This window comes from Carex rostrata, chromosome 19, assembly GCF_964058835.1.
Source record: "Carex rostrata chromosome 19, lpCarRost1.2, whole genome shotgun sequence".
In the NCBI taxonomy this organism is placed as follows: Eukaryota; Viridiplantae; Streptophyta; class Magnoliopsida; order Poales; family Cyperaceae; genus Carex; species Carex rostrata.
This window is the reverse complement of record NC_135936.1, coordinates 4793413-4818772: the sequence shown is the minus strand read 5'-3', so window position 1 is coordinate 4818772 and position 25360 is coordinate 4793413. Positions and strand designations below refer to the sequence as shown.

The window sequence follows — 25360 nt, the reverse complement described above, 5'->3', positions numbered from 1 at the left end:
TAAATAACTCCAAAACTTTTAGTCATTATATATATATTTTTTGAAGTTTCAAGACTTAAATGCACATCAACGCATATTGCTTAATTTTTAAACTGACTTTGTAGCTTGTTTTAAACCTGAATTATCCACAAAATAGAACAGATCAAGAAAAAAAAAAATGCAAAATTGGAGCACTTTGGCAGCAGAAATTGGATTATGCTTGGATAAAGAAAAGAAAGAACAAGGCTTTCAAAATTTGAAATGCTATGACAGCACGTTCTTTATCATGGTTAAATTAAAGCTTTACAGCTTATGATGATGGCCTTCCAATTATGAATATATGGGGGGCAATTGAAAAGAAACAAAGAAAAAACAGAGAACGTAATTTGGCTTATACAAGTTCAATCAACAGAGGGTGTACTCGCAGTCTAGCAGACGGGTCAATATCTCCTGGCAGTTGGGTCGCTTCTCTGGTTCGGCGAAGCAATCTGTGCACAAAAAACAAAAAGAAAACACTCAGACAAGTAATACAGCTATAATGTGTGGAGTGGAGTCCACAATTTGGTTATGCTTAGGAGAACCTTGGATGAGGCTGCCAAGGGGACCTTCTGGAATTTCCAATCTGGCTCCTTCATTGGCAACAGAGTAAACCACCTGTACATAAAAAATAAAGCAACATATAAATAGCAACTTCATTTTCATCCACAGTAACTTGCAAGAGTACCCATCTGTTGTCATAGTTCAAATGGCACAGTAACTACGGCATGTGATTTGTGTCATCTGATTCGAATCTGACTCAGATCCCAACTCTGCATCCTCTCGCCACCTCACAAAACCCCCAACCCAAAAAAGGCACAACAGATCTGACACATAAACAGTATCAAAGATCACAAACTCCTCTGATCTGCTGTAATCCAAAATAGTCAGACCCCTCTAAAATCCGAAGTTGCAAGCCAAACTGACCAGACCTGACTAATCTGAACCAAATGGCATAATGAGCACAAAACTGACCTAAGCCGGAAAACCAACCCTAGATCTCAAAAGGACCCCCGGTATGCCAATAGAAACATGTGATTACCTGTGCAGGGCGCTGACCATCCCAGGGGCGTTTGAGAGTGCAAAGCTCCCACATGATGACACCCATGCTGAAGATGTCACATTTCTCATTGTAAGGCTCGTTGCGGATCAGCTCAGGAGCCATCCATTCAGGAGTCCCTGCTGAAGAATTGTCCTGCATTGGGGCACCTGTCATGGAGCGTGATAACCCAAAGTCGCAGATCTTCACTGTCCAGTGCTTGTTCACCAGGCAGTTTGCACTCTTCAGGTCCCTGTGCACAATCTTCATACGATGCATGCACATCAGCCCCCTGTCAGCACAGAAAATAGAGGATCCAGAGGTTAGGATCAAGGAGCACCATTACTGGTATGTATCAGAGAGCAGGGCACCATCTTTTTTCTTTGTTTTTTCCTCTTTAAGTTGTTGGCATATGGGTTGTTTAATCTAGTATCGAGGCTTAACAGAGTTGCTAAATTTTACTTGGCTCATTCTTTTTAACCTTGTTAGCCGGTTCAACATTATAAAGAACTAGTATTGAAAGAGAGAGGAGGGGGTGGCGGTATAGAAGAAAATTAGAGATTCAATCTTGACCTGCAGATATCACGAAGCATTTTCAGCCTACGACGCCAGCTGAGCTTGGTCTTTTGGCTACCCATGTGGATTAAATAATACAAGGAGCCCATCTCCATGTACTCTGTCACCAGGGACAAGTGAGGTGGTTTCATGCATGCACCCAGAAACAATATCACTGAAATATTAAGAAAAATAAAGATGACATAAATATAATTGCTTGTGCAAAACATTTTCTTCACTTACAAATAATAAATACTTTAGGATCATATGAAGAGAGCATACCATTTGGGTGTCGAAGCCGGCTGCACAAAAAAAAAAAAAAGAAAGAGACAATTTAGCTATTAATGAAAGAAACGTCAGAATAATAATGGAAACAAATTTACTAATTTGGTGATGAATAAATAATAATGCCAGAGAAATAGATAATTCAAACTATAACTCAGTGGCTTAGCCTTTAATAAATTAACACTTGTTAGGAAGGTCATTATTTAAAAAATCAGATAGTAACTCAAGTACCAGAGAATGGAGACTTCATTGCAAAAATCTTCCATGTTCTCCATTGTCAGATCTTGCTCTAGAAAGACTTTTATTGCAACATCTGTCCCGTTCCAAATACCCCTGAACACCTCTCCAAAAAACCCTAAACAAAAAAAAGAAGAAAAGAGTAAAAATTAGATTTCAAGCTAGAGCATCTATTATAGAATATCAAATAATTCAAAGGAGATCATAAGTACCTATGCCCACACGTGTTCCCACAGTAAGCTCAGAGAAGTCGATGTTCCACTCTTCAAATGGCATTAGCGGCTTATTCATGAAAGAAGAGGATTGGAGCACTTTATTCCAGGTGGCTATCAGTTGCCGATTTGAGAGAAACTCAGGGTCCCCACTAATTCCTGAGCTGCCGGCGCTAAATTGGTGGGGTGAAGATGGCAGAGATACCGCCTTTTGAGAAGATAATTGCCTCCTCAGAATCAGGTTAGGGTTATCGTTTGATTCATCCCCCAATTCCTAATAATCCCATGTGACAAAATATAAATTTAAATTCAAACAATACAACAATAAAGTAAAGGACATTTAAGATAAACTTACAAGGGCATGTGGTGAGTCACTAGCATTTCCTTCTTTTCTTTCCTCTGATTGATCCCTAGGTGTGCGACTTTGCCTCATACTTTCGTTCATCGCCCTGACAGCCCTGAGTAAGAAAGTGACAGTTGTAAGAGTTAGAAACTTAAAAGACCGCAGTGTATTTACGAAAACCAGACATTTGATCTGACCAACTAGTAAAATAGACCAATTGGAATTTAACCCGAGAAACTTGATATGCTCTTTTGTTTTAGAAAGAAGGGTATGAAAGTAGGATTGTAAAGCCCTTATCAAAACTCGATACTTCTTTTTTTCTTTTAAAAAAATAACAACCTCACAATATCATCCCCAATTTCAGGTGTGATGCTAATGCTCCTTCTCCTTGCTCGTCGAGCATTAGAGGCCGATGCACCATCAGATCTGCAAGCAGAAAGGAAAACTTATTTGTCAAATAAGAAAAATAGGAACAAAATTAAAAAGAAACTGCCGAGTATCCTTCTTCAAAATATCTAAAGTTAATGCTAAATCTCTATCCCTTGGGGCCCATAATCTTGGGACCCACAATTCAGTGGCAATCCACTTACTCACGGTCTATATTATCGGTGCATGTAACAACTTTCCATTTTCTAATGAGCAATAAAGTATGCAAGACAATCCCTACTTCCATTTATTCTACTTTCACTGGATATACTCTATCATTTATCATTTATTGTTGCCCAACACCCCTATGACAGTAGCCATACCTAACTCTCCAAACATTAATTCTTTTAGCGTACATGGTTATCTAGATATTGACCACCAAAGACGTCATAACAACTACGGTGGTGGAAAAAAAGGAAAACATAAACATAAACATAAACATATGGTATGGACTACTCAAGCAAGTGGCTTGATTGATCTAAGGTTTGACATCCCATAAAAAATCTATAATCAGAGACTTACTATGTACCTTGATGTGCCAACGCCATCAGAGTAATCTTGAAAGGAATGTTTGTCCCGGCTCAGCATGGACCGACCACGTGCTCTGTTCAGGGGGTGCTCTGGGCTGTAACAAAGCACAAAATACATACAGTATGGATAGATTACACAATTTCTTGAATTTATGTGGTCTATTGATTGGGGGTAAAAAAAAGTATGTCAAAAGATTTTTAAAATGAAAACCTTGAGCTACCCGTCCTCTGGTGTTGTTCTGTCACAACCCTTGTTCGACTTCGACCCCAAAAGTTCGCAATATTCGGTTCACTGTGTGATGCACTGGAAAACATGGAATATATACAAGTTAGACATCCGTAGATTTTATAACTAAAGGCATGGAAATCAATACATGCAAGTGTTGTCTTACCTTAATTTACTATCAGAGAGATGTGATGGCCGAAGCATAATGCTCCTAAGGGAGGGACTAGCACCATCGGATCCCTCCCTTTGGGAATGTAGATGTCTAGAACTTTCCTCTTGCTCTTGGCTGCAACTAAGCATAAGAGGTACAATGTGACTAACTGCTCTAAGTCGAGTATTTATTTCAGTATGATTCTATCCAGGACAGAAACATAAGCTACTATAAACAAAGCCTCAGAATGCCAGGTATGATATGGATGGTAAAAATAATCTCCAACAGTACAAGAACTAATTGTGAGGAGCCAAAATACAATCCCACTGTCTTTACAAAGGACCAGTCTACTTTGGTTAAGTAGAAACCAGGTGAAAAAAAAAGTGATTGCACACATCCAACAGCACATCTACCATATAAACCTACAGTAGTCAGTATCTATATACAGAGCGATCCACAATCTGAACCTGAGAAGCAATGAAGAAACATTCGATGGTGGCGAAGTGTTAATATAGTTGGCGAGGTTAGCATCACACCATGCAGTGCTGGCTTTAAAGGGGGCTGGCATCAGACGAGTTGCTGTTGGCTGAACCCATTTTGGCAGTGGGGATGGGGGTGCTGAGCATGGCCTCAGCGGTGAAAGGTGAAGGCTGAAGCCAGCGATTTTGATATGCGTAATAGTTAGTGGTTAGTAGTTAGTACCATATTCTAGTCAGACGTTTTGTGTCTGGTAAGCCAAAGCAAGTTTTCAAATGAAAAATGAAAGCAAAAATAATGTTCTTAATCAATGGGACCTCATTGTCCAAACACGAATAAATTAGTATAGCACATTCATATTGTAGGGAGACTAAGATCTAGATTATAATTGATACCAAAACACAGGAAGAAAATGGATTTGATGAGGTCAAATATTCATCATTTTCTATATTCAGGATCATCTTCACTCAAATTCGGCGAAGCACACTACAATCTCTCTCAAACTTGGTTAACAGTCGCATGGCCATTATAAGATGGCTTGCATAATAATTCTAGATATAAATTTTACAATGAACTGTAACCTAGGGTACCGGTATTTTACTGAACAACATCACACTACAAATCCTTCTCTGTATTATTAAACCTCAAATATCATAGCACTATCAGTCAATCCCCACACCATCTTGTTAGTAGACCAAATACATGTTGTTAGTCAGGCTTTTGCACAAGAGGTTAACCAAAACTTCACTGAAGAAAGGGGAAAAAGGCACCCAGAACTAATAATTCACGAATTTTGGTAAATACAAAAAGGACAATGCTTGACAGGCCTTTAGTCAAGAGAGAGGAGACACATACCAAGAGCTGTCAATACGGTCGCTGAGGCCAGAGCCACAGAGAGGACTGTTGGGTTCAAGCGGGGAGTCACACGAGTCATAGTCGGCTGAGTCGCTTTCACCGGCAGCCGAGATGTGGGTTGTGAACACAGCACGTAACGAGAACGGAACCAGCTGTCCAGGGTACCGCATCAGGTCTACAATGAATTCTGTTGAGTTCACACTCACCACCACTGACATGTGCTTGTATGAGTCCACATACTCCACTGCTTCCTCAGTCGGCAACCCCTGTTACAACCAAATCAGTAATACGGATTCTGTTTTAAACGTACAAAATATATGAAGACCAGACATGATCAGCTAAGAGAGGTCTCATATTTTTTAGCCTTTGGCCAGAACTCAATAAACAAGGAAACTTGAAGAATTATGCATTCTGGTTAGTATTCAGTGCAGATGATTGGCTGAAGCATTCATAAAGTAAATGACCAGAAAAAATTACAACAGTAACTGAAAACAATGGGAGAATAATCATGTGTGCTGCTTTATGCTTACTGATAGTCTGATAGACTGATACCATAACTCATTAGCAAATTTGATCTAGTGTACATATCCAGAACTTTTCAAGAAAAATAAACCAAAAACACGAGTCAAAATGTTATTTATTTATTTATTTATTTTTAAGTAGCAAGCAAATGCCTACTAATATAACGAGCCAAAATGTTATTACCACGAGGCCTTTTACATGCATTGTGCATCTCTAAAACCCTAGAAAACTTGACTTATTATTCCAAACAAAAACGAATTGAAATATTACCAAGACAAGCTTGCACTCGAGCCCAACTGCATCGGCAAGGACCTTAAAAAGGATGGCGCGGGGCCGACATGTCCCATGTCTGATCTGGCCCAAGAGCTGGATCCCTCGGTTTTCAATCAGTTGGCTTATTTCATCAGCTGATGCTTTTGCAGGACTCATCTGTGGGTTCGACCTCTTATAGAAGTCCGAGACCTACGCTTATAATAAATAAAATTAATGTATTAGATATTGAACTGATTGGGCTAGCTGTTAATGGTTAAAGCTGGTTGGTGCTGGAACCATACTAGTTGGCTCCTTGGTGATAATTTTGTATTTTGATACAGTACCATGAATACCAGGCAGAAGATTATGCTGGTTAGTTCTAGACTATGCCGAACGGACATAGACATGAGAGCAGTCAGACACGACACAGCACACTACAGGATTTAAAAAAAAAACATAGATACAATATGGCATTGGACATTGCTACAAAAATATTTTAATTAACAAATACAATACTACTAAAACTTTCATATAAAATATGTTTGGTTATTTTTTGTAATTCACTAAGCTTATTGATATATTTAATTTGAAACTTTAAATTTCACAAATAAATTACATGATCTGAATTTTGAAATAAATAGTGTGCAACCTGTGTATATATATTTTAAAGCTGTAGAAATAAACATTTTTGCATGAAACTCATTATACTCAGAAAGAAAATTTACTTTGTAGTTATACATTGTACACAAAATGCAATACATTTGTTGGGGAGTTTTAAGAAACTCTATACGTGCAGTTGTGCACTGGTTGCTGTGTATTTAAGCATATGTATTAAAGTTTGAACCTAGCAGCAGAACTAACGAATTACACTAGTGGTTTGTCTCTTGTCCAAGTAAGTAGGTTGCTCAAGATCGATTCACAAGTAATAAATCTTCTACAGTGTAATTTTTCTATGATTTTTCTATAAAATAATCTTTCCTTTGAGAGATATTTGCACAAGGGGTCCCATAATGCCCCTGAATTATGTGTTTAAAACCCTTAAGTTATTAGAAAGTTAGAATGCAGAAAAACCATCAATTTTTTCAAGGAAAAATGGAAAATCAAATGCAGTGAAATCATGGGGTTGACTAAGCTTGATACTGATTGGGACAAAAAATAAGTTCTGTTAACAAAATATTTGTTTTATTATTGAATTAAGAACAAAATGGCAGCGACCAGATTTAGATTTCCACGAAAGGAAATAAATAACTGAACAACTTGTTATTTTTTTGCAAAACTTCTCATTTTGAGCATTTGTTTATTTAAGTTGGTAGCTATGACTAAATTATGACTCTGAAATACTTGTTGTTTTTTGCAAAAAATCTCATTTTGAGTTTGTTTCTTTAAGTTGGTAGCTATGACTAAATTATGACTTGCTGAGACTAAAGGAAACTTTTACTAGGTATCAACATACGAGATAGGGATATTCATTTCCCCAAAGCAAAGAAATAAAAGACTTACCAAACTGGCGAGCTTCTTTATTAGAGAGGCGGGATTAGAGCTTAAACCTTTGACAAGTGCTAAGCTTAATTGCTTAAGCATAGAGAGCCTCTTGTCTTTCTCTATATCTACAAGTATTAGCTCCCCTTTGAGGCCCTCTATTCCAAGTGACTGAAGGTCATCTGCCGTGGGAATTGTTTGAAAAAGCTCCTTGAGCTTCTTTTCCTTCAAATTTAAAAATGAAGAAAAGAGAAATAAACAAACGTGATAGGAATAATTGCAAAATGGGAGCAGTGTTTCAAGAAAATAGTGCAAACTCATCAGTTTAGGAGTAGTGTTCTGTACAGGGGCGGAGTTATATATAATGAATGGGGATCAATTGACCTCCATTTTTTATATTTATGTATAATTAGTGTAAAATATTATGGTAATGTAAAATTGACCCCCATTCTCAGCAGGAAAATTTTATATGATTGACCCCCAATGTGTGTTTGACCTCCGTAGTTTGAAAGTCTGGCTCTGCTCCTGGTTTTGTACTCATACCATTGCTGGCCTTGACCGGTATCAATTAGGGTGCATTTGGATCGTCAAAGGAATAGTTCTGGAGTAATGCTAGTCCAATTAGTGTGTGATCATACTGCGGGAAGATTGCTAATTTTGTGCTATTCAGTTTAGTACAAACTTGTTTTTGTTACTCCGGTTGGGTTTCATTTCTAGCCTACCCCAACTTGTTTGGGACTAAAGGCTTCGTAGTTGTTGTTGTTCAGTTTAGTACAAAATTTTGTCAAGATCGTATAATTCAGAATAATGCTAATTCAAATAGTGCTAATAAGTTAATCGTACAAAATATTGGGTTAGCAAAATAATACTAACCCAATGCTATTCCGAGGAGAGAGGAATGGGTGTGGATTGCATCTGAATGAGAATAGCAACACTATTCCCGGATTAGTATTATACTCATGCAACCAAAGTGACAACAAAAATGAATATCAGGTAATGATTCAAAGGTATAATCTCATTCCTGATTATTGATCAGTTGCCCTTTTAACCAACTTAAAAAGACTGTGATCAAGAAATATGTTAAATTTTCGTAAAGGTTTTTTCTCCATATAATTCCCATAGCCTACTCGGCGTAGGGGAATAGATAATTAATTCTCCAACAATATTTCTGATAAACTCCTCATGCAAAAAAAATGCAACACTTTCATCACTTAAGTTTCCAATTTTACACTTACAAGATTGATCAAATAAAATTATCATTATCAGCACCCACAATACTCTACTAGACCACATTACATCGCAGCCAATACTTCAGTGAAAGTTTTGTACATTACATCCTTGATTTCACCATTAGACGGTAGGTTCACATGATTTTCAAAAATGAAAAACTTTACATACTTACAGGAATGATTGAATAAAATCCATTAGGAATCGGAACGCACAAAACCCCAGTCGACCAGAGAACTTGAGAAGCATCCTGAGAAGAGAGATCAGTCCTCGGCTCATCCGACTCGGCCACTTGTTGAGTCAGCGGAGTGGGTCGGATCTTGTCGCTCAGATCCGCACCCGATTCGGATCGCCCAGCGTCGCCTCCCTTGACTCCCTCCATCACCACGGAATGTCGGAGCTCAATACCATTGCCTCCTCAAACCATTCTCCATTACTCAACTTGCTTATTGTTTGTGGTTTATTTGCTCAACTTTTTGTGGAGTGGAGGAGAGAAAAAAGAAGCTTTGGAGAAGGAGAAGGGGAATGACTCCGGGGCGTGATTCTGTCCCGCGCTGGAATCGGATCCTCTCCAGTACCATGGTCTAAGGTTCTATTATCTAAAGTATTCCCAAACTGGAAGGATCCAGTGACAAGTAAAATCTTGTAATTACGATGCAAGGCCCATTAGGCCCAAGCGAAAATACATTTAATCTAAAATGAGGTATACCAATAATAGGTCCATTGATTGTTTGGAAACATTGTCTGGTAGAGTTAATAATTGATTAACAGTAGTACAACAATAATAATAGTGGAAAAATGCTATATGTTACGTGTAGTATAGAGGGTCTCCGTGTAACGGCTCAATTTCAAATCAAGTGATTTTCTATCTATCTAAAAAAAATAGTAAAAAAAATGTAAAATTTGGTTTGTAAGTACATATTTATATGGAGATCATGTTGAACGGTTCGGATCGACTGTTATAATTTTGAAAACTCAAATATTGAGCTGTTGCACGGTGGCCCTCTATTCTACACGTAGCACCGTAGCCAACTCCATAATAGTGACTAGGTATATGAGATTCGTATATGAATTTTCTTTATTATTAACCTTGAAGTAGGATTCTGTTATTATAATCTGATTTTCTGATCTAAAATTAATGATCAAAATCAGATTATGTTTTAAAAACCTCCCACAAAACATCGATAGTGTAGTACAAATCTTTAAAGGAGATTATCTATAATTCAAATAGACACCAAAATCATTTTGGCTGGACTGTAAGCTCATTTCATGCTCCTTAATATCTGAAATTTTTACGTGAAGTCGCGTACAGCTATGTGTGGGGTACGTGTGGTTGTGCACCCACTACTTCCTCCCACATGCACTCAGGGCATCAAGCATAAATAGGGGTGCAAACGGATTGGATACGGATCGGATAGTGGTGAAATCATATCTGTCTCCGCTTTTAATTTTCGGATACAGATACAGATCGGATATTAGACGGATACTTACGGATACGGATCGGAGAGCGGATATCCGTAAATATATATATACATAAATATTTTCATAATTTATGATAAATTATATGGTATATATCTATTATTCGGATACGGATAATTAAAATTCAAAACCATATTCGTATCCGTATCCGCACGGATAACGGATATCCGTATATAATTTTCGGATACGGATGCGGACACAGTCGGATAATATCCAACCCGTTTGCACCCCTAAGCATAATTTTGCGAAATTTTTTATACCATACAGATAGAATTTTTTTTAGAAACCATAAATAAAAATATAAAGGACAATGATAACAATCCCCGCAGGTTTATCTCCGCATTTATCTCCGCAGATACTGCCAAAAAAAACATGGGGGGACTGCCCAATTATTAATGAGCGTTTAAAAAACTGCGGGTATTTAACTTGAAGCATTAAAGTATTTACCTTGAATTTGTCAAGTATTAAATCCTATGCAATGATCTCTATTTATGAAAGAATAAATCAATCCATTAATTGTCCCCGCACAAAATTTTCTTTTTTTTTGAATCGTCCCCGCACAACTGGGGACCATTAAACATGGGGGGACCGCTCAATCATTAATGAGCGTTTAAAAAACTGTTAGTATTTAACTTGAAGCATCAAAGTATTTAACTTGAATTTATCAGGTATTAAACCCTATACAATGATCTCTATTTATGAAAGAATAAATCAATCCATTAATTGTTCCCGCACAAAATTTCTTTTTTTTTTTTAATCGTCCCCGCACAACTGGAGACCATTAAATAAACAATCCTCTCACCCAATGATAAATACTCTGAGACATAATGATAAATACTTTATGTTACATGGGTAAATACTTGACATTATATGGATAAATACTTTATGTTACATGGATAAATACTTCTCAGGCATACTTGCAACTTTCAGTAAAATATCAATGATAAATACTCTCATGCATAATGATAAATACTTTATGTTACATGAATAAATACTTTGTATTGCATAGATAAATACTTCTCAGACATAATTGCAACTTACAGTAAAGCATCAATGATAAATACTTTCAGACATAATGATAAATACTCTATGTTACATGGATAAATACTCTATGTTACAAGGGTAAATACTTCTCAGAAATAATGATAAATACTTTTTTGAACATCAATTAACAGATAAACATTTATTAACAGTGATTGTTATTAGATAACAGTATAATTAATGCGCATATTGTTTTTAAAGCACTAATTAACGCGAGAATTGTTATTAGAGGAATGCATAATTAATGCAGGGATGGGAGTGGGGGGTTCTTATAATTAGTGGGGGGATAAAAGGAAACTTTTAGGGAAATTAGTGGGGGGATAAAAGGAAACTTTTAGGAAAATTAGTGGGGGGGTATATGGCAGTTAAGGAAGAGAAAGAGTGCGGGGAAAATGGGGGGATGGAAGTGGGGGGTTTGTTATAATTATTCAAATATAAAATATAGATTTAACCAAACTAATTTGATTGATTTGTTTTTTTACAAAAATCATAAAAACTAAGATGCCATTTTGGTCCTTTTTTATTTTTTTTTGGGACCGAATTGTCATTTCGGTCCCAGCTGTTTTCACAAATTTCGAGAAAAAAATACGTTGAAAAATTGTGAAATTACCTCGGACCAAATTGTCATTTCAGTCATAATAAAAAAAAAATTCAAACTGAAATGATATTTCAATTCTTATGATTTTTGTGAAAAAACAAATAATCATGTTGGTTTTATAAAAATCTTTTTTTTTTAATTATGATTTATAAAAAAAATCGTTAATTTATTTGTAAATTAGGAGGTGACGTGTGATTAAATAAAGTACGAGAAAATCGTCTAATCCACGTGATGTATCATGTATCTAATTCAACATGTTTTTTTTAAATAGATGGGGTCAGTTGAGGTATGGATATATATGGAGTTCGGCTAATCTATCTGTCCTAAGTATTCATAAAATTAGATTGAAAATTTAAATAGAAAAAATTGCAATTAATTTGTAAATAATTTTAGAAATATTGAATTCATGCAATTAATTATGATTGCTTTTATCGTTCAAAAATAATAAAATCTCATACATCTCAAAATTTATTTAGTTCCAGAAAAATTTGAGGTATATAGACTAGTTACATTCAGGGACGGACCCAGTGTATTCCAGAGGGGGGGCAACTGCCCCTCCTTGGATTTTGAAGTTTTATATAAATTTATAGGTTCGGTTCAACTTTGTCTCTCTGGAATTTTATTTGCTCCCGTCTGGACTTTTTGTATTTAATTTAAAATTATGATAAATTTCTTGAATTCTAATTGGTAATTAGGATTATAAGAGTATTGAAAATTAGAAATTGGAGCATTATTTTTTATCTAATACCCAACTAGTTAATGGGTTTGAACCCGATTAACTATTCAAATATGATTCGTTAATTTCTTGCTCCTCCCTGACAATAATCCTGAATCCACTCCTTCTCACAACATGTTATTTAGATTCCTAGTTATATATCAGTATTTAATAAAGGAGCAAGAAGCAGATACAACTCAAGTGCTATTCTGGGAAGAGAAATTGCAGTTTAATTAACGTAGGATAATAAATAGCTTTTTTTGTATGAGGTTATTGTACTATATATGCAAAGTGTATATCTAAGGTGTTAAATCACCTCTATAATTTTAAAATCTTAGTTATTATATTGAAATTTAACTGAATTTTATTTTTTTAGAACATTTATATATTTTGGTATCTATCATAAAATATCACATGTCTACTTGTAGTCTAGTGATTATAGCTTATTTTGTAGTTGTAAAAATAGTTTATTTTATTCTCCCTATCAAGATTTTCTATATTTGTTCGTGTGTACATCAGTCTGTCGTACTATGGATTCTTATCTTTATTTTTAAAGTTCAAATAGTTATTCTGAATTGCTCAACATGATTTTTATATGAAAATATACTTAAAAGCAAATCTTATATGAGGAGGGATCTAGTTACAACAATTTTTGAGTTACAATAAGTATTTTCTACATTTTCAAAGTCCAAATCGTCGATCCAAACTGTTAGATGTGATCTATACAATAAAATGTGCTTGGAGACCAAATTTTACATTTTTTGGAATTTTTCTTACTATTTATTAAGATGGGTAAAAAATTCAATGGTCTGAATTTAACTAGTTTTTGTACCCATCTTAATAAATAGTAAAAAAATTCCAAAAAATGTAAAATTTGGTCTCCAAGCACATTTTATTATATAGATCACATCTAACGGTTTGGATCGACGATTTGGACTTTGAAAATGTAGAAAATGATTGTTGTAACTCAAAAATTGTTGTAACTTGATCCCTGCTCATCTTATATATATAATATATAATTTTTTAGATAGATAGGAAAATAACTTGATTTAAAGATTATGAATCATCTAAAAACGGTGATTCTTTTTTTCTATCTGAAAAATAGTAATTTTTTTTTAAAAAAGACATAAATTTTAGTTTTCAGGTATATTTTTATGTTGAGTAGTTAAAAACAACTGTTTCAAATTCTATAGTACGGACCATAGTGACAAATGAATTATTTGGGTTCAGTTTGGCGAGGTCAAAAATTCGTGATTTGGGAATAATTCGGGTATAATTCAGAAATGATTTTGAATTATCCGGATCAGAGATCTCAGTCCTGCAAGAGAGAAAAACAAAAAAAACAAAAATATATTATGGGAAAAATTCGTGAAAAGTTCGTAAAATTGGAGAAAAGTTTATAAAATTCGTGAATTATTTGAGTTTAATTCGATCAAAGTTCGGTCAACTGAATAATTCAATATTCAATTTAGTATCACAAAAAAAACAAATTATTTAAATATAATACGTGAATCTTGTCACTGTGGTACGGTACGGACTAATGCAAAGCTATCGTAACACCCTCTGTTTGTTTTATAGGCTATCGATCGAATATAATAATTGTTGAGTGGGCTGTATTGTATATATGTACGCCGGGTTAAAGACTCGGAGTCACGGTGGGCTCACTTTCCCCCATGGACTTTAATGAAGTCCTGTGACCGCAAAGTTATATACATGCATGATTATTGATTAGTTGGTTCCAGTTTATCTTTTTCTACCTTTTTATATATCTACTGTGGTCTTTCAACTAATCTCTTTGTCTTGTTTCATTTTCATTCACAGTCTGGCGTCAACTAGATCTCTCTCATCTGGAGCCAAAAACGTCAACTAGCGACAGTAAAAATAATTATCTGCGAGGGTACGTATACCGACAGAAAGATGTTTTTTACGGTAGTATATATCCGTGAGAGTATACCGACAGTATCAGTCGTAGATACTCTCCAATTAGCATTGGCTAATAAACTACAATTAGTTTGATTATTTTTCTGAATTAGCAGCAAGACATGCATGCATGAATAAGGAGTTAAAATTATAATTAACTATAGAGTGAGTCTATGGTACTATGCATATTACGATTTGGCACCGTGTTACGGCTCTATATTTGAGTTTTCAAATCTTAACGGTCGATCCGAACCGTTCATCTTGTTCTCCATATTAATATGTGTTTGAAGACCAAATTTTACATTTTTTGAAATTTTTTTACTATTTTTTTAGATTTATTGAAAATCACTGTTTTTGGATGGTCCAGAATTTTCAGATCAAGTGATTTTCTAAATATCTAAAAAAATAGTAAAAAAATTTCAAAAAATGTAAAATTTGGTCTCCAAACACATATTAATATGGAGAACAAGATGAACAGTTCAGATCGACCGTTAGGATTTGAAAACTCGAATATAGAGCCGTAGCACGGTAACAACCCGTGATATGCATAGTACCATAGACTCACTCTTAACTATATGTTAAAAATCTTCAATTTCTTCTAAATTCAATATATTTTCAAAATTTAATGTTTGATTAGTATCATAAATCATTTCTATCTACAGTTTGATTCTTATTCAGCTATATATTGCTCCTATATAATATTTGTTATGAATCTACAAATACAAAATATAAAGAAGTCAGGAAATCAGGAAGCCTAGCTACATAGGCTGAAGTCCCCAAGTTTGAACAAATCCATTGAAGCAGTCGGTCATGAATTAGTCATAATAATTCCAAGCAATAGTCTTGACAGCCACTGTCAAGCTTTTCAAAAAAATTCCAAGCAAACAGTAGGAGAATTTGTCTTGTTTCTCTAGGTTGCCTAGAGAAAAACAGTTACAAACAGCAGCTATGTGTCGGAACCTAATGACATGCATGTTATTAACATAGTATATATTTAGATTTTTTTTTTTTTTAGTAAATGTTGAAAGTTAAGAAACTCAATTATTTAATATCTACAAAAGATTGCTTTATTCGGATTTTAAATGTACGATTTCTTACACGGAGCATTGAATTTATTACTAAATTAAAGACAGATTCTCAAGTATATTGGATATTTAATGTTTCACATACATATTGATTTTATTGGATGACAATTATAATTTATATTCGTAGGTTTATGGTTAGGAACAGTAAAGTCGATCACTAGTTCATCTTCGAAATATAATTAAGGAGTATATCCGGACCCAAAATACCACATGATGTGACTAATTCTCATTTATCATAAACTTATCTATTAAATTGATTGCTTTATTGTACAAAAATAAACAAAACTGAATATCTAATTTTTATTCATATTGCATCTTTGGTTATTGAATAAAAGATAAATTGTAATATTTTCCTATAAAAAAAGGTGTGCTCGACCAAAATTACAAAAGGCTGTACAATAATCCATTAATCCTTAATGCCTTGGTGTGCTAAGTAATTGCTAGATGCATGGAAAAGGACAAACAAATGCGGATTTAAGTAATCTGAGAATAATATGACAAGCTATATTTTTGTTAAAAAAGAAGCAGCAGAACATGTTGGGGTAAAATAAATTACAATATAACTTTATTCAAATTAATATAAAAGTATTCGCTTTTAATCAAGAATACATATAAAACAAATTAGTTTACATCTCAGGTTCTCCCTAAAATTGTAGTGCCATTTATGTTGTCTACAAAATTGATCCACTATTTGAAAATTTCTCACAAAATTCAAATTATTATTTTGTTTAGAAAAACATATCCAAAAAGCATATGAGGGTAGCATATATTGTTGCATTCGGTGCTTTCACTAATTCCTCATATATATATATATATATATATAATATACATATATATATATTGGCTACTCTACTTCTATAAGCATATGAGGGTATATGCTTATAAGTCATTTTTTTCGTTTTCAAAATCCAAAAAGTCGATCTGAACCATTAGATGTGATCTCTATATTGAAATGTGCTTGGAGACCAAATTTTACATTTTTCTGAATTTTTTACTATTTATTAAGCCATTTTGAAAATCACTGATCCAACGGTGGCTTAATAAATATTTAAAAAATTCAGAAAAATATAAAATTTAGTCTCCAAGCACATTTCAATATAGAGATCACATCTAATGGTTCAGATCGACTTTTTGGATTTTGAAAACGAAAAAAATGACTTATAAGCATATACCCTCATATGCCTATGTAAGTAGAGTAGCCAACCTCTATATGTGTGTATATATATATATATATATATATATATATATATATATAGGACAGTGATAAAAATCCCTGCAGGTTTATCCCCGCATTTATCCCCGCAGATACTGCCAAAAAAAACATGGGGGGACCGCTCAATCATTAATGAGCGTTTAAAAAACTGCGGGTATTTAACTTGAAGCATTAAAGTATTTATCTTGAATTTGTAGGTATTAAACCCTATGCAATGATCTCTATTTATGAAAGAATAAATCAATCCATTAATTGTCCCCGCACAAAATTTTCTTTTTTTTTGAATCGTCCCCGCACAACTGGGGACCATTAAACATGGGGGGACCGCTCAATCATTAATGAGCGTTTAAAAAACTGTTAGTATTTAACTTGAAGCATCAAAGTATTTAACTTGAATTTATCAGGTATTAAACCCTATGCAATGATCTCTATTTATGAAAGAATAAATCAATTCATTAATTGTTCCCGCACAAATTTTTTTTTTTTTTTTGAATCGTCCCCGCACAACTGGAGACCATTAAATAAACAATCCTCTCACCCAATGATAAATACTCTGAGACATAATGATAAATACTTTATGTTACATGGGTAAATACTTGACATTATATGGATAAATACTTTATGTTACATGGATAAATACTTCTCAGGCATACTTGCAACTTTCAGTAAAACATCAATGATAAATACTCTCATGCATAATGATAAATACTTTATGTTACATGAATAAATACTTTGTATTGCATAGATAAATACTTCTCAGACATAATTGCAACTTACAGTAAAACATCAATGATAAATACTTTCAGACATAATGATAAATACTCTATGTTACATGCATAAATACTCTATGTTACAAGGGTAAATACTTCTCAGAAATAATGATAAATACTTTTTTGAACATCAATTAACAGATAAACATTTATTAACAGTGATTGTTATTAGATAACAGTATAATTAATGCGCAGATTGTTTTTAAAGCAATAATTAACGCGGGAATTGTTATTAGAGGAATGCATAATTAATGCGGGGATGGGAGTGGGGGGTTCTTATAATTAGTGGGGGGATAAAATGAAACTTTTAGGAAAATTAGTGGGGGATATATGACAGTTAAGAAAGAGAGAGAGTGCGGGGAAAATGGGGGGATGGGAGTGGGGGGTTTGTTATAATTATTCATATATATATATATATATATATATATATATAAAGTTGGTAAAAACCAAACAAACTCTTTAAGGGACACCGACAACAATTAATCTAATTATATAATATTCTACCAGACTGTATAGTAATATATAGCATCAGACATGCTTCCGCATGTAGTGGATCTCTTTCTTGTTGTTTTCGATCTAGTATTGCTTATACAGTTATACTAGAGGCGGAGAGGCAGTGATCTAGAGAGAGAGAGAGAGAGACAGCGAGATTGAGAGATATGGAACTTCCACCCAGAACAAAATGATGTGAAAAACGAACACCATAAAATAAAGGGCTGGTTGCAACTTTCGCAACACATATATTGCTAGATTTTGATTACCCAACCGGATTATTGTTTTTTCAATGTATAAACGACAAGACAACCACATGTGACTATATAACTAGTTGCCTAGAGCCACTATACATATCTCACTTATAAAGGAAATATATGGCCTTATTCCCTTATCTTATGATATCCAAATTTATAATAACAAGAAGTCCATAAGCCATCTTTTTCTGAATGGCACCTTTTATATGTTTGGGTTTTGCGGGAGACTTTGGACTACTAATGGAATGGGTACCTCTACCACAACAACAAAATAGAAAAGGACTAAACCAAGAGATTATTTTTAACATGTTTGTCAGGCGAAACGCCAAACCAGAAGATAATTATAATCGTTCGCCAATTATTTAGTACTTCAATTAATTAATTAAGGTTGCTACTGTTATCGATCAATTGTTTTTCAACGCGTAGACGACAAGGAACCCATGCAACCTCATCGATCCGACCATATGCATGCTACATATTTCACTTGAAAGAGGCAATTAAGATGAGCGCCTTATCTCAAACTAAATAGTTCAAACTAATAACAATTAGGAAAAAAAATTAAGTTATTGAATTTGAAGCCTTGAGACAAGCAAGTACTTGAAAGATCTCACTCCAATGCCTTTATAGACATGGTCAGATCCAAAGTACTCGGCCCCGCTGCGGCTTCACATGTACTTTCTCTCTCTAATAACCTTTTATTAGTTTGTGAATTTGATGATGTGTGCAGATGTCTTTGCATGAAAGAAGGCGGGGAGAGCGACAGAGAGAGCTTGCTATCCACTTCTTTCTCAGTTGCCACGTTAGGATTTAACGACATGGAGTTGCATTTTAAGTTCGGGCTTAAACTTAGCTGCAAATTGGGTGCTGAGTCATTGCCTATAGACAATTTTAGCCTCTTTGGATCAACTTTAGGTGCTTCAGTTTCATTGAGCATTTCATCAGATTTCGCCGTGTGTTCTTGCAGTAGATTTTTCTGTAAGTAGGTCAATCAAAAAGGGAGATGTTAAAACTAATTCAACATAAACTAAAATGTAATTATCATTAATAACAAGTTTCCTATATGGACAATTACATGGATCATGGTGTAGAAATGATAGGAATTACCAACAACAAGATATTATAAATGTCAAATATACACAACAAGAATGAGACACTTTTCGCAAGGATAAAAAAATGACTTTTTGCGACGGACTACTATCATTATTCAGTTTTTTCTTTTTGCGACGGACGACCGTCGTAAAAGCGTTTTTTCTCTCGCAAAAAGTGTCTACTTTGTTGTAGTGATAAGCCCACTAAATCAAGTGATTATATTAGTTGGATATTAAGATAGTAATATTTCACAATTAATTAAGCTTTTATAAATTGTTGATTTTGAAGGTTGCTCAAAAACTGAATAAGGCGCCAAGTTTGAAAGATTGCCTGCTCGGTATGAAGAGGAGCTTGTATTAACAATATATGGTACAAAGTAGAATATCCTTTTATTATCTTTGGAGAACAGATGGCTTAGGTAAATATAACAATATATAGACAAAAAAGAGAGCAGATGGCTTAGGTAATTTCTTTATTAAAAAAAGAAGGAACATACTACGAGCTTTAAGTCCATTTTTTTTTTCTTTTATAATTTTTAGTTGTGATGACATAGAGACAAAAATGAAGGGGTCCCTGATGCCAATAGATGTAATCACAGTATGCATGCACAACTCACAGGGCCCAAATAAAGCTAGTGAATAACAGCAGATTTATTTCCCAGATAGTAATATAATGAAGGGTGCACTTATTGCAAAGTTGATATGTTCCTTCTAAGTTCATGGTTTCCTACTGTATATATGTAGACAAATATGTTCTATTGGGTGAGTTCAGGATGCTGTTTGTTTGGGTATTTATTAATGGAAAAAAAACATATAAAACATAACAGAGTTTTAAGTGGCACTAGGTCTTGTAAGCTTTGATCTTATATATGAACCTGAACTAGGATGGATCTAAAGGGAGCCCAAGGGTGATTGAGTCACCCCATAAATAAAAAAGAGGAGGGTTCAAATGCACCCAAATTTTTGTGTACCCAAATGCACTCTATTTTTCAAATCCTTTTTCTCCATTTTCAAAGTCTGAATAGTCAATCCGAACCGTTAGATGCGATCTATATATTAAGATGTGCTTGGAGACCAAATTTTACATTTTTTAGAATTTTTTTACTATTTATTAATCCACTTTGAAAATCGCTGATTTTATATTTTCTGGACCATTGGATCAGCGATTTTCAAAGTGGCTTAATAAATAGTAAAAAAATTCCAAAAAATGTAAAATTTTGTCTCCAAGCACATCTTAATATATAGATCACATCTAACAGTTCGGATTGACTATTCTGACTCTGAAAACAGAGAAAAAGGATAGGATGCGTTTGGGTGCACAAAAATTTGGGTGCATTTGAACCCTTCTCAAATAAAAATTAGCAATTTATCCTGTATAGTTTTAATTTAAAAAAAATATTTATATGGTTGAGCCTCCTTTATAAAATGCTAAATGCGTGACTGTAACTTAGTAGTTAGAATTCCACTATTGTGGCCATGAAGACTTGAGTTCAAATGATAAGTGCCACATATTATACATTTTGAATTTGAGGACTTAACCTCATTTTTCTCTCTAAAAAAAACATATGATACATTTTATATTTTAGCGTCTCCAATCTAAAATTTCTGATTTAAGACCATACTAACAACACTTAGTAAGATGAAGTTGTTTGTAAGATGAATTTTATACGGTGTGCTTTTCTTTTGTTTCTTTCTACGTTGCAAAGGAAGCTGGTGACACTTAATTAATAAATAAATATGTATATCTCGACCTGTGTAGCCGGATACGTAGTTGGTTTATTAATTGTCTCAAATGACCATTTACCGTATACACGCCTTTGGAGAAGACAAGGATACATGCATGATTATAGTATAATTTGGGTTAGAGGTGTGGATGGTAGAAATTAATTTGGACTTAAAATTGTACCTCGACCTGTAGCGGATTCTTGAGCTTATAATCGACCCCTCCATTGATTCTGCCTGGATCTGGGAAGCTTAAATTGGTCTTGTTCTCACTGAACAAGTTATAATTAGTACCTTCTCTCCATCCAACTGGCATTTCAGTGGCAACTTGGTTTACCAAATTAACCCTAGAAATGGGAGCAGCGTTACTAGTGCATGCGCTCCAGTCAAAATTTCCAGTTCTTCTCCCCTCCTCTAGATACCGCGGTTTCCAATTGCCATTTGTTGTTCCATTTGTTGCACCTCTAATATCGAACAAGTGTGACGTTGACGGCTTCCCGTCTTTTCTAAAAATCATGTCATGTATCAAGCCCTTTGCGGGGCCTTGATCCTTGATTGAGCTAGCCCGTGCAACTGCTTGTTGGCTGAAAGCCCACTCTTGATTCCTGAATAAAATGAACGGTTACATCTTTTAAGATGTAAACAAATTGAGTTGTAAGTGAATTTAAAACACCAACTCCGCGAGGCTCTAATTTCAGATATATCCATACAATTTGGATGTTGGAATTTGAAGAGGGGGAAATATAGAGAGAGAACAATTATATTGTAACTTCTCATAACAACTTCTAATCTGTTGGTACTAAACAGAGATATGTTTCCTTCAGTAATGTCACCTATATAATTTTTTAAAGTTAATTAGCGGAACCGCTAACAAATATATTTATAAAAAAAAAAGTTAAGTTTATTTACAAAAACTCTACCTATTTACATAATCACCTATGATATTTTTATTGTTATTAATCTTTCTTGTTGGTACGTGGTTTCCCCCACTCTTTCTTGTTATATCGATTGATATCTGAACTTTTTTATTTTTTTTATTTTAGATAATAATAAATTGCTGTTTCTTAATTCTACATGTACATCCTCGAAAGTGTATACCTAAAGGTGGAGCTCTTGAGGTCAAAAGCATGTGTGGGTTGTTGCCGGTGAAGGAGACTGTAAAACCTATTGATATCAGTAAAATTTCTCGATGCTAATAATCCGCTATTCTCCATCCTTGGAGAGAATACAGAGCCAGTTCTCTGGTAGAGCATCTCATGAAATTGATCTCCTCTTCTCAGGTGCATCTCCATTGGCGACATGACTGCTAAAATTAATGCAATATAAAAAGGGATATAAAATTCTCTTTCTTTAGTTGTATAGAAAATAAGTGGACCTTCATTTTCTATCCTCCATGCATATAAGGTTTCATAAACCAAGCTTTAAGGAACACACCTATATATATATTTGTTAATTAAGATGATATAGTTACATTAATCGATAGTGCGGTTTACAATAATTTTTTTTCCAAATTTTAAATATATAGTGGATTGAATTTAAACTTGACAAAGGACATTTACGATTTGGCAGTTTACTTCTTCTTGTGCTTGGTTTTCTTATAGAATATCCCGTTTGATTTAAGTAAAAATTATACACGCTAGCTAGTTGATGAGGGTTAGAGGGAGAGAGGAAGAGAGAGACCTGATTTATCATGAGCAGGGTCATCTGCCTTTTTGCTCCTATACATCTGAATTTATGGCAAAAGAATGAGAAGGTTAGATGTTGTATATCTGGAGCCACATATTGCTAAAAAAATGAGAGGCTGCATGCATGTGTAACCCTAAAAAAGAAAAGAAAAGAAAAAAAAAGGACTCATGCCTCCTCTATACCCACAAAAACACACCCTTTTCCCCCATCCTCTTTTACCTGTAAGTGGCTCTTTACATGAGCTATGCTAAGCCCCCTCACATTCATCATCTGAAGCACCAATTTTGGGGTTGCTCCTGAAATTAATTAGACGAAAACATGAGTTGAATAATTTGACTATCAGTTAGGATGGATTAATCACTTTTATAAACGAAACAGTGCTATACATAAGAAAAAACATATAACTAGTAAGGTATATATGTCTTTTATCATAAGTTATATTCAGCAAATATATTAGACCACCCAGAAATAAATATATAATCCAATAGTGAGAAATGTTGAAACAATGCAAAGATTGTTCTCATTAAACAGGAGTTGAACATTATAAGACTAACTTCATAACATAAGGGTTACTCTTTTAATTATTGAGCCAGCCCTCGATCGTACATAGAGCATGAACAAATTATATCAAACTAAATGCCAAAGGAAACAGGTATACTGTTCTTATCTTCAATTATTTGGGAAACAATTATCTTTTACTAATATGTAATTTGCATATGTGTCGGTACATGTGAAAATTTTCCTGTCTTTTTCTTCACAGAAGGTCGGAAATCGTAGAATCAAATTTAACTAACTCATCAATAGCTAGAGCTTACTCTCTTGTCCCCCGAGCCTCTCTACAGCATGAACAAATGCCATGTGGAGATCCGGTGTCCAACGAAGTCTAGGAAGCTTTGATCGGTTGTACTGCCTGACAGATGGGCCCCGCTCACTGCTACCCTCTGACTTGCCTCCGCTCCTCTCATCTTTATTACTATAGTTATCGTTACCTCCACTGTTGCTTTTTGCATCATCTTTGTTATTGTTATTGGAATTGTTGGAGCTGCTGTTTTCCCCGGAGCAATAATCTTCACCGGTTCCATCACTGGTGCTGTCAGTGATCCTTTCTGCTGTTCCCTCGTTCAGGTCAAGTACCTGAGGGTTCTGATCGTTCTCGCTAATAGCATCATCTTCATGAATTTCCACAATTTCTTTCTCCTTCTCTTCACCCATACTCCTCTTTCTATATCTTTATATGCCAACCTCTGCCTTGTTCATGGATATGCAGTGTCTCTTCTCCTACAATAGAATATTTGGCTTGATCTTTCCTATGGTACCATAATCGACATCAATTGATGAGATATTGCAAGGGAAAGAGGCAGGAAGGAGAAGAGGAGAGGGACAGAAAGAGAGAGAAGAATAATATTGGTATAATATATTAAAATTTGGGAGGAAGAGGCCCCGGATATATAAAATTTTGAAAGAAGAGGTAGGATGGTTAAGTGATGATGGAAACACAAAATGATAAAATATACAAGAGAGGTGAGAAGCAGACAAGTATTCTCTACATTGACTACTTAGGGATAGTTATTCTTTTGGTTATTCTTTTTCTTCTTTTGTAATGGAAAGGAATTATATAAGAATTATGGGGTATTTGAAGGGTAAGGTGTGGGGGAGAGAGCGGATAACTAGACAGAGAGAGGATAGAGAGGGATCAACTCCCCTAGAATATTTTCGTAGAGCAGAGTAAAATTTTAGTATGCCTTCAAACAAATAAAATGAAGAGAACAAGAACAAATCGACCTTGTGTTTTTTCTTTCCTTTTAATTAGCATAGAATCATCTACACAGAGGATAATGTTTTAACCAGTAGATTGGATGTGAATTTTCAAAATAAGCGCCAACTAAATCTTGCAAACTAAAAAAACCCTAACTTGAATATTTAACGCATACAAAATATTAATTTGAAACCAAAATAATATTAAAAATTTAATACTTAATATCTTGGAAAGAATTAACCTTTGACCTAGTGGCAAAGAACACCTCTCCGGGGTCGCGGTTTTGAAACTTAGATATGAGTTCATTTATGTACATTAAATAAAAGTTGGTAGGCTAAATTTCTACCTTTCTACGTCAAGAGAAAAATAATTGATGTTTTGAAGTACATAATTTTTTATGATCTTTATATAATAATTTTCAACAACGTACGCATACAAATATTCAAGTAGTCAATGTAGAGAATACTTGCTCAATAATAAATTCTCAATAATATTAGTTCATTAAAAAAAATACAAAACTTGTACTTTTACATGCAACAACAAAAAAACTTGTATAGTTGTATTTGCTATATTCAGAGGAAGATTTGTACAAAGAAATGAGGTCATTTATTTAATTTAAATAAAACTGACCCTGGCCTGTACTTTAATATTGACTCCAAACTTTTTAAAGAATTTCCATGACCAACTCCAATATTATATTTTTTTCT

At 34.3% G+C, this 25360-nt stretch overlaps 2 protein-coding genes across 6 annotated transcripts; both read right to left on the bottom strand.

Moving 5' to 3' along the window:
- Positions 1–234: 234 nt before the first annotated feature.
- LOC144571495 (putative serine/threonine-protein kinase SIS8) lies at positions 235–9396 on the bottom strand. Of its 4 annotated transcripts, none has more exons than XM_078320805.1 (17): positions 9007–9396; positions 7626–7829; positions 6144–6335; positions 5352–5617; positions 4487–4669; positions 4035–4160; positions 3854–3946; positions 3642–3737; positions 3026–3112; positions 2699–2801; positions 2344–2617; positions 2126–2249; positions 1892–1911; positions 1628–1784; positions 1058–1346; positions 561–633; positions 235–467 (listed from the first exon to the last, which is right to left on the bottom strand). In XM_078320805.1, the coding sequence occupies exons 1-17, from the start codon at positions 9211–9213 to the stop codon at positions 385–387; spliced, it is 2577 nt and encodes an 858-aa protein (XP_078176931.1). In that variant the 5' UTR covers positions 9214–9396; the 3' UTR covers positions 235–384. The 4 variants fall into 4 exon arrangements, with proteins under 4 accessions (XP_078176931.1, XP_078176932.1, XP_078176933.1 ...); XM_078320806.1 differs by having other exon boundaries at positions 4035–4154; XM_078320807.1 differs by lacking the exon at positions 4487–4669 and having other exon boundaries at positions 9007–9395.
- Positions 9397–18891: 9495 nt separating this feature from the next.
- Positions 18892–24523, bottom strand: LOC144571822 (uncharacterized). 2 transcript variants are annotated; one of them, XM_078321201.1, is made up of 6 exons: positions 23713–24523; positions 23117–23193; positions 22892–22937; positions 22310–22517; positions 21396–21816; positions 18892–19374 (listed from the first exon to the last, which is right to left on the bottom strand). In XM_078321201.1, exons 1-6 carry the CDS (start codon positions 24107–24109, stop codon positions 19009–19011), a joined length of 1515 nt encoding a protein of 504 aa, XP_078177327.1. In that variant the 5' UTR covers positions 24110–24523; the 3' UTR covers positions 18892–19008. The 2 variants fall into 2 exon arrangements, with proteins under 2 accessions (XP_078177327.1, XP_078177329.1); XM_078321203.1 differs by having other exon boundaries at positions 22310–22514.
- Positions 24524–25360: the final 837 nt, after the last annotated feature.